This window comes from Physeter macrocephalus, chromosome 19, assembly GCF_002837175.3.
Source record: "Physeter macrocephalus isolate SW-GA chromosome 19, ASM283717v5, whole genome shotgun sequence".
NCBI classification, from domain to species: Eukaryota; Metazoa; Chordata; class Mammalia; order Artiodactyla; family Physeteridae; genus Physeter; species Physeter macrocephalus.
In genome coordinates this window covers 85,792,607-85,802,638 of record NC_041232.1, presented here as the reverse complement: position 1 = coordinate 85,802,638, position 10,032 = coordinate 85,792,607, and the positions used below count along the sequence as shown (strand labels likewise).

The following is a 10,032-nucleotide window of genomic DNA, read 5'->3' as shown; positions in this document are numbered from 1 at the left end:
GGGATCCCCCCGGACCGGGGCGCGAACCCGGTTCCCCTGCATCGGCAGGCGGACGCGCAACCACTGCGCCACCAGGGAAGCCCCTTTCTTGTTAGTTTTGAGCCTTTGTTCCATCCTGTTGAAAACTTTTGAATCTCTGTCTTTTTTATTTTTTTTTTTGGTGAAGGTTTTGCTCTCCCTCCTAGCTGAGTGTCAGTCCTGGGTCTGATACCTTTGTCCAGTCCCATTTCTTCATCTAGGCCACCGATAAATGCTGATGGGGCTATGGGAGGACCGATGCTGTAGCATCCTTAGGAGACCTTCCTCCCTGTGGATTCTGGGCAGGGGTGTCGGGTCAGCTCCCAGGCCACCTTGTTGTCCAGTCACATTTCATCTTGTGCCCAAGACCATCAGGAGACACCAGGTCCATGTGTCCTTCTGTCTCCTAAATGACCAGTGTGGTAAGCCTCTCAAAAGAGGGAATCATGGGCTTTTACGGTGCTACTGCTTTTTACCCCCTAAACCAGAGGTAAAATATTTTGAAATGGTACCTATTTTATAAACCAGAATACCAAGGCTCACAGAGTTGATCTAATCTGCTTTCTCAGCAGGTCAGTTGAAAAGTGTGTTTTGATCTGCGTTAACATTGCTACAAACTGCTTCCGTTGTGCAATTTAAGACGCATGCACAGAGGTCAGGAGCTAAGGAAGGCGTTTCAGAGCCTCACGCAGGTGTGCTGGCCCACTGTGAGGTGCGGGGGTCCGCGGAGCCATGTCTCTGAGTTCCGGTACTGCGATCGATGGAGGGCCTGCTGTAATTTTTCACTTGCTGTCTTGGTCAGAGGTACTGGAGGTTCTCGTGATGTTTGAAATCCTTTGTGGGAGCATAACCTTTGGGGGCTCTGACAGATGTGCTCTGAACACCTGCAGATGTGTAGTGTCAGGTACAGCGGCCCTGTTGTTTCAGCTAATAGGCTTTGGCGTGTGTTCTCATACATCCATATGCCTTTACTGCAGGAAAAACTAGGTCTCCCGAGCCGCCGTCCTGACTCTCTTTGAAAATGTAAAAGTGAATTTGACAGACTGAGCCTCAGCCTGAATTAAACAAAGGCCAAGACGATCCCCTGTATTTAATTCCAGGTTAAATGCCCTTTTTATCATCAGAGCTTTCCAGGGCCGCCCAGTTTGCTTTCTGAGTAACGCTAGGTGCCCACATGACAGGCAGGTATATCTAACTTTATTTAAATGTTAGCTTTTCAGAGGCTATAGGATCAGAAAATGTACTCCTCTTTTGTCTTGTTTCCTAATTCTACCGGTCACTACATACTGGGAACATTTCTTATGTGGACGTAATCCTTTAAAGTTGCTTATAAGTGGCTCTCTAACTACCTCCTAATTGAAAATGAATATTTATTACTGTGTTCCTTCAGATCTCTGGTAAATGCCTTCTGTGAAGGACACTTTCCTGCTTTCCTGAAGATCCCTTTGGAATACACTTTTTTTTCTTTCTTTTTTCTTTTACCAATTTGATGTGATTACTGTCTTAACTCCAAAAATATACTTAGAAAAATTTTATTTTATTTTGTTTTTTATTGACGTATAGTTGATTTACAGTATCGTGTTAGTTTCAGGTGTACAGTACAGTGATTCAGTTATATGCGTGTGTGTGTCTGTATGTATTTTCAGATTATTTTCCCTTATAGGTTATTATAAAATACTGAGTATAGTAAAATACTAAGTTTAGAAATATAGTAAAACATTGAGTATAGAAAAGTTTTAAAGAACATTCTGTGTAAACAGATACCTACATTCCATGAGAATGTTAAAATCTCTAAAAAATTCTTATTTAAAAACCAACAGTATTGGGCTTTCTCGTAAAAGGAAACCTAAGATTTTAGTCCATCCCCGCTATGACACCTGTAAGGAGAAAAAACACCTCCGAGCTCGTACTGATGGGAAGAAGCCACGCTCTGTAGGTCGGAAAGGTGTAAGACATCCAGAAACGTGTGTGCACTTTCTAACTGAAATAAACCCAAGGTCGTCAGTGCAGACGTCCAGTGGGTTTTTGTTAAATCGTGTCGAATCCACTTGCGGTGCAGTCTGGTCGGGGAGAAGCCTTGCAGCCTCGGTGCCCAAGCTCAGGGAGCCTGGCTGCACTTGGGGTGACGTCAGCGGCCCTCACCCGGGAGGGTGCGAGGCCGCCCCGCGGCAGGGAACCCGCGCCCGGCCAGCACTCCTGTAGATGGTTCCAGGCAGACCCCACAGGAGCGAGAGTGGGTGTCCTACCCAGGGAATTCCCCCCGGGAGGCGCGGGGTGGGGGTGGGGGAAGAGTGTGACTCACGCCCTTCCCTCTTATGCCTCCAAAGGAAACTGTTGGTGTCCAGGTTTTGGAGCTGAATGTTGGACTTGACTAGACAGTCACGGGGGCCAATCCTGCATCAGCCCGTAGTTTCTGAGGCAGCTGCAGGGTCCCTGCGGGGAGAGCACACTGTTTTCCAGCCCTGCCTCTCTGTGACCACGGGCTGAGGGGTTCTTTGAAAGCCATGGAAAGCCTTATGCTGTTATAAAGAATTAAGTCTTTTTTCCTGGTTTTTGATAGAACTGGTCTTCCTCTGTTAACTAGTAACAGTGTAGTTATATGTCACTAGATAGGCAGCTATGTTATTTTCCCCAGTAGTCTCCTGAGTCATCTAATTGGAAAGGAAGCCCCACCCCAAGTAGCGCCATTTTGCCCTCAAGGTTGATCCGCTCTTGACAGAGCTTGCTGACCCAGGTCCTGGATCGCACTGTTCCTGAGACCCACACGCTTCCCTCCACGTGTGCACGTGGCGGTTTGGGTGTGCTTCTCTGTCTTGTGTTCTGAAGAGAAATGGTAACGTCACGTTTTCCATTTCGATCCTCCAGGGACAAAGCCACACCGCTGCTGCTTTCCAGAAGAAGTAGCCTCCGCTGCGCTCTCCAACGGAGACCAAAGTCACACACCTGGAAATAACCCATCGGGAAGAGCTGCCAGGGAGCCCAGCGCGGGGATCGCAGCTTCTGTGTCCGTACTTGAAAGCGGTAGCAGAGACACTTCCAAGAGAGCAGAGCAGCCTAGGTTTTCCGTGGACTTAAAGATGCCAGCATTTCACCCCAAGCAAGAAGGCCCCGGCTCCAGGGACGCTGCGGACCTCCCTCCACATCCCACTCAGACTGCAGATCTGCAGCTCCCCTCTGAGAGCCGAGCCGCCCACCCGAAAGAGAAGCTGTCCGATTTGCACAGTAAGGGGCGTTGCGGGGGAGGGAAGAGGGCGCCGGCCCCAGACCTGATCCCGCTGGACCTGAGCGAGCGGTCGACGCGGGATGACCCCAGCCACAAGGAGCTGGCCTCCTCCCTGCAAGCTGCTCTGGCCGTGCACCCGTGTCCGTACTGCAGCCACAAGACCTACTACCCCGAGGTGCTGTGGATGCATGAGCGCATCTGGCACAGGGTCAGCTGCCGCTCCGTGGCCCCCCGGTGGATCCAGCCCAACGGCTACAAAAGCATCAGAGACAGCTTGGTTTTCCTCCCCCGCAGCGGACGCACGGGCCCCCCGCCCGCCCTCGGGGGCAAAGAGTGCCAGCCCCTGCCCATCTCCCGGTTCACCCGCACTCAGGTGCCGGGCGGGGCGCCGGGCCCCAGAGGGAGCCCCGCGGCCCTGGGGGTGCCCACGAAGGCCGCCAGCTCGCCCAGGAGCAAGGAGAGCCACCCCGGGGGGCCCTGCGCGCTCTGGGCGGCCGGCCCCGGCCCCGAGCGGCCCGGGGCTCCGCCGCCCCCGTCCAAGCCCAGGCAGGAGGCCGGCCCCAGACCCGGGCCCGCGGCGGGCAGCGGGGGCTTCAGCAGAAGTGCCACACCGACCCCCACCGTCATCGCCCGGGCGGCGCCCCAGCCCCCGGCCCACGGCCGGCAGGGGGACAGGTATGGCCTCCCCGCAGCGGGGGCCGGCCTCGGTCCCCCAAATAAGCACAGCGCCCTGGACCCGCCCAAAGCCAAATTCAGCCCTCAGCCTCAGGGGCAAGCGCACGGGAAAGGTGACGGGGGCCCCCCTCTACCTCCCCGAGAGCCCCCCGCCAAGGTCGGCTCCAGAGGGACCGCGGCCTCGCCGGCCCAGCCCGTCCTGCACAACATCAAGCAGGAGCCTGCGTCCGAGGGCCCCGAGAAACGCCCGGACATCCTCAACATCTTTAAGACGTACATTCCAAAGGACTTTGCTTCTCTCTACCAGAGCTGGGGCGGCAACGGCCCTGCGCTGGAGCACAGAGGTAAGGGCTGCGGGCCCTCTCCCCGCCCGCCCTGGGGGCCCTGGGGCCTCACGGGGGCGCCCCTCCTTAGAAGGGCACAGTGCTGCCCGCTGGCTGTGTCGGAGCCCCGACGCAGCGCGCCCTGGCTGCTGTGCCCGGCCTCCTGGTCACGTCCCCGGCCCACCCAGGCACGCCCCCCTCCGCGCCTAGCAGGCTGCCTCCGTGGCGCTTCTCCACTCGGTCGTTTTATCTTATTTTTATTCTCATTATTTTGGTGGCCGTGGGATCTCAGTTCCCCGACCAGGGGTCAAACCCAGGCCCTCTGCAGTGAAAGCGCCGAGCCCTAACCACCGGACGGCCAGGGAAGTCCCTCCGTTTGGTTATTTTAAACAAGAATCAGCAGATGTTCATTATCTCATGCCTCTCCAAAGACAAGGTGTGCATTTGAAGTGGTTACTTAAGTTTTGTCTTTACGCGTATATAATTTTAAAAGCGCACATCAGTACTACAGCATTTGTTAGCAGAGCCTTTGCAGAATGTGAATGTCCCTTACCAGGTTTGGGGAACTGACTCAGGTTTAAAATTCTGGAAAAAATTATACCTCAGATCGTTATCTTCCTTTCCTCCCGGTACCTCGGTATTAATACCTCGGGAATAATAATTAGGAACCGGCAACACATTGCCACAGGCTCCGTTGAATGCCTGCATGGGAATATGATGCCCTCGTTCTTGATTATAAATTGAAGGGAGCTCTCAGTTAACATCCAGGACACTGGGAAATCTAAGTATTTCCATTAAAAAATAAATAGGCAAAAACCCCTATGGGGCTCTGGCTCTCAGTTACCTTAGCTGGGTGGTCCTAACCCTTCTTTGGATACACCTGTACATCAAGCATCTGTAGTTTATTAAAGTAGGGTACCACTTCAGATGAATTGTGCGATCCAGGCCCTCAAATTCCAGGAGCTCAGAAGCACCTTTGGAGGACAAAGTTCAGATCGGGGGAGTCACGTGCACAGAGGCACCCGATCCGCTGTGTGGGATGCCTGGTGGCCGTGGTTCCCGGCAGACGGATGTGCGTCTCTCAGTTCCTGGTTTCCTCCTGTGACTTGGAACCTGCCCAGCTCCATCGCAGGTGCCACGTTGGTGTGACGAGGAGGCCTTTGGTCCATGTTGACCCTTAGAGAGAAACGAAGGTGTTTTTCGACTAGCAGAAAACTCAGGCGTTCCACAGGCTTAGAGATTTTGCCAGTGGGGTCCTCACCCCGGGGGGTTCTGGGGCTGTGGCTCAGAGACAGAGCTTCTCGAGAATTTCTAGAATGAAGCGGAGGCCTGGCTGCCTGCAGGCGGTGGAGGCTTTCATTAAGATGCGGTGCACAGGGCGGGTCCTGGTTAAGACTCTCATCCCGTCCCCTGTGCTTCAGGTGCTCTGGGCGCACTGCCCTTGGTGGGTGGGGAAAGGCTGCCACCACGTCGCTTAGCGTTTCCACCTTTTTGGATGTTGTTTAGTGAGCTTTCCATGTTCTCAGCGGTGTTTCCCAGTTGTGCAGATTATTTGCTCTGAGATGGAATAAACGTATATTGGTTGGCCTTTTGGATCTCATGCCCACCTCAGCTCTCTAGATACAGGTTTTCGTGGACCCTAAAACAGAGAGGACTTAGATATCGATGATGGCGAGTTTCGTGGGCACCGTGGTCCTGATCACCTTTTCCCCTCCGTCCAGTGCTTCCCGGAGTCTATACCCGGCTGCAGAGTGAGTGCAGTCTGCACCAGTGTTTGGATGCCTTCCACTTAGTAAACCAGACTTGAACTTCGTTTGTTACGACCCACGGCCTGCCTGATCACAGCTCTAAACCTGCCAGTTCGCACCTAGTAAGCGGCCCACGTGCCCACTAGTCCTGAAGGCTCCTTGTGCTGCGTGTGGACCTGCCTTGTTGTTGCTTTTTTTCCCAAAAAAGTAGAAGTGAGTTTTAAGTTAAGGTTTAGAGAATTTCAGATGACAGACTTTGAAGTACAGGGAGCCTGAAATGTTTTCCTTTTCCTTAAGATTTTTTAAATAAATGGTTCTAAGGCTCCCCCCTCCCCTTAAACGGAGGTTAGAGATTTATCTTTTAAGTGTGAAAAATGCTAAATCTTCCTCAGAGCGTGTGTGCTGTTCTTGGATGATTTACTCTTCTCATGTCAGGTGTAAGTCTGCAGATTTATGGTGTTTTCCCTCACCCTGGTCTGGGTTTCTATGGGGAAGTGCTTAAAATTTTTTGGCCTTGATGTGTGAGTTCATAGGTGCGGTTTGAGAACCGAAGCGCTTGGGTTTAGGGAAGGACTGAGGTCAGCTGTGTAAATCCTGGTTGGCCTGCCTCAGTTTACCTTGAATGCCCCGCCAGGAGGGCCTGGCTCCCCCCGATGGCCCCTTCTCTCCCTCATGGACTCCGTTTGGCTCCTGGTCTGGACTTGGGGGTAGTTCAGAGCAAGCCCAGAGCTCTTCTCATCCCCGGCCCATTGCGTCTTCAAACCCTGTCCTTTGCCTCTCCTGCATCCCTTTCCTGGTCCAGCGGCGGACGGGCATCAGTCCCTGCTTGGCCTACGGGGGGGCCTTCCCCGGTTCCTTTCTCCTTCGAGTGTTTGTTTATGATGCTTTGAAAGTGTCGTAGCTGCAGGGAAACCCAGCAGGTGTGGTGAGGTCTATTTGAGAGGTGAACAGCGAAGTGATGTTTCCTGTTACGGAGACTCTGCGTCTACTCTTGCAGCCTAGGAACTATGTGCAGCCCCCTCCCCAAAATTGCATTCCCGACATGTTACTGAATTTGCAGTAACTGAACTCTCAAGGTTTTGGTTTCCACTCCTTGCTGAGCACCCTTTTTTTTCTTGAGTACGTACGTGGTTGACTTTGGCATGAGGGGTCTGGAGTCTAGAATCTGAGCGAATCCGTCTCCATTCCAGATAATCTCTGCGACCGTCCTGTTCCGCGAGTCTGTCGGCACTTTGGGGGCTCGCGCTGTCCTCTGACGCAGCCTTGCTGCGTCTCCCCGAGGGGTGCCGTCTGCGAGTGAAGGTGGCAGCCTCCCCACGCGGGCCGTGGGTGACACGTATCGCGGTGGGAAGGCAGAAACGTGCAGAAGGGAATCTTGTAAAAGAGGAGGCACTCACCTGTTGTGGACACGAGATGCTTGTGGTGCTGGAGGCGTGATCCTGTGAGCCTCAAGGGGGGTGTTGTCTCGAGACAGAGAACGGTGCTCTCGGGCGATTTGCCTCTGCGACATCAAGGGTTTATGAGGTTAACGGAGAGAATTCTCCGAGAGCTTTTCCCCACCTGTGTTCTGACCGAATGATGTTTGTGTAGAAATGAATAGTCTGGAAACTCTGCCAGAAGAGAAAAGAGGTTACATGGGAACGATCGTTGTCACTTCCCTTAGGGGCTCGAAGCCTAATCCTTGAAGGATTAAAAAAAAAAGCTACATTTCCTGTGATCATTCTGCTGTGTAGATCCCAAGTCTGGAAACAGGTATGAATGTAACGTGAGTGGTTTGTTGATACAACAGTCATAAAATAGTAAATTATCCCTGTTTCCAGAACTTGTGTCCAGCCTGTAGTAGAGGATGATACGGATTTTAGAATTAAAAAAATCGAAAATAACAGAACAGGATAATTCTGGATAGGATAACATATAAGGTTTTTCTTCTTGGGACTTTAAAAAAAATCCTGTAAGCCCAAGACATATTAATAGGATGATGACAGAAGATTTGTACTTCCTTTGTGTGGATCTCGGTAGAGTCTTTGCAGGGTCCTTCCGTTTCCTTCCTCCCCTGGCGGGGGCGGGGTGCACCTCTTGCAGCATAATGAAGTTGGATGTGTGTTGGCAGGGCTCTGGAGGAGAGTCTGCAGGTGCCCCCGAAGACCCGCCAGGCCCCTTCCTTTCCTTTTGGAGCCCGCTTTCTATACACAACTTTACTTTTGAGGTCAGAGTGTCAGAGCTCCTTGCTCACCAGGTAGCCTTCAATTCAAATGAAGTTTGTAACCTTTCTCACTAGCTCAGAATTTTGGAGTAGCTTGGGCGTAATATTATTGACCGTAAAGGGCAAGGGTCTTTTCTTTAAAAAGTAGGGAGAAGATGATGTGATAGAACGCATGGGAAGACAATGTGTGCACGTGTGTGTGTGTGTGCCTGTGTGCTGATGCATATACTTAATTCAAGGAAATCAGAATGGGTGAGTGGGTACAAGGGCTGTGCTTTTTCTGCTGCTAGTTTGGATGGGAATTACTTAGAAAAAAGAAGTAAGATAATGGCTTAGTTTTGCGTGTTGTGACCATTAGATGCAAAGAGCACATGGGGCAGTCCTTATCATCGGTGGGTGTCCTGGAGGCATCTTAGGACCTACATTTGGATGCAGCCCCATTATTCTTGGGCAAGTCCAGGCAACCACAGCTGCCGTCGGGGAGGGTCTTCTTAGGAGCGCAGCTGCATGGTGCTCACGGTGAAAAGGAGGGGGAACAAAAGCGAGGATAAAGTTGAGATTTTCCTGGACCAGGATCAGAGGAGGGAGGGACCGCCCTGAACGGCTGGGTGTGTGAGCTGTTGAGAGACGCCGTCTTCATGCCGGCTGCCTGTGGTCAGAAGACCTGGGGTGTCCGGTGCACTCAGGAGCCCCGGCCCCCGCCTTGGGCCCATCGGTCAGTCATCCAGGGCCGCCCTCCTCAGCTTTTCCTTCCCCCGACATGGGAAGACAATGTGTGTGTGTGTGTGTGTGTGTCTGTGTGCACGTGTGTGTGTGTGTGCCTGTGTGCTGATGCATATACTTAATTCAAGGAAATCAGAATGGGTGAGTGGGTACAAGGGCTGTGCTTTTTCTGCTGCTAGTTTGGATGGGAATTACTTAGAAAAAAGAAGTAAGATAATGGCTTAGTTTTGCGTGTTGTGACCATTAGATGCAAAGAGCACATGGGGCAGTCCTTATCATCGGTGGGTGTCCTGGAGGCATCTTAGGACCTACATTTGGATGCAGCCCCATTATTCTTGGGCAAGTCCAGGCAACCACAGCTGCCGTCGGGGAGGGTCTTCTTAGGAGCGCAGCTGCATGGTGCTCACGGTGAAAAGGAGGGGGAACAAAAGCGAGGATAAAGTTGAGATTTTCCTGGACCAGGATCAGAGGAGGGAGGGACCGCCCTGAACGGCTGGGTGTGTGAGCTGTTGAGAGACGCCGTCTTCATGCCGGCTGCCTGTGGTCAGAAGACCTGGGGTGTCCGGTGCACTCAGGAGCCCCGGCCCCCGCCTTGGGCCCATCGGTCAGTCATCCAGGGCCGCCCTCCTCAGCTTTTCCTTCCCCCGACACGGCCTGGTCAGAACTCCAGGAAAGAGGAGGCGGGTGGTCTCAGCACACGAGCCCGCGGCTCCTGGGGTCGCGTGGCCAGGTGACGCTTTCCGTGTTTCACCGGGAACCTGACACCCTCATCTTTTACTAATGACAGGGCACGAGTGGGTCACAACGTGTCTTATCATTCTCCTCGCATCCCTGAAGGAGGTGGTGAGGAAGCTGAGACCTTTGTGGGCAAATTCTTCTCTTTCTCGGAGACTCACATTCGTGACTTGTGCAACGAGAAGTCCACCAAGATCTGCCCTACAATTCGTGCATTTCTTTGACTATTATCTCCATAAACATTACCTGTGATGTAGAAACAATTTTATATTTTATATATATATATATATTTTTTTCTTTTTTGCGGTACGCGGGCCTCTCACCGCTGTGGCCTCTCCCGTTGCGGAGCACAGGCTCCGGACGCGCAGGCTCAGCGGCCACAGC

The 10,032-nt window shown here is 52.6% G+C and overlaps 1 protein-coding gene across 1 annotated transcript in view; it reads left to right on the top strand.

Moving 5' to 3' along the window:
- Positions 1-10,032, top strand: part of ZNF516 (zinc finger protein 516) — a 112,508-nt gene that overhangs the window by 89,356 nt on the left and 13,120 nt on the right. The window contains exon 4 of the mRNA XM_028480768.1: positions 2,884-4,260. Within this exon, the coding sequence (XP_028336569.1) occupies positions 2,884-4,260 (1,377 nt within the window). The remainder of the gene's footprint in view (positions 1-2,883; positions 4,261-10,032) is intronic.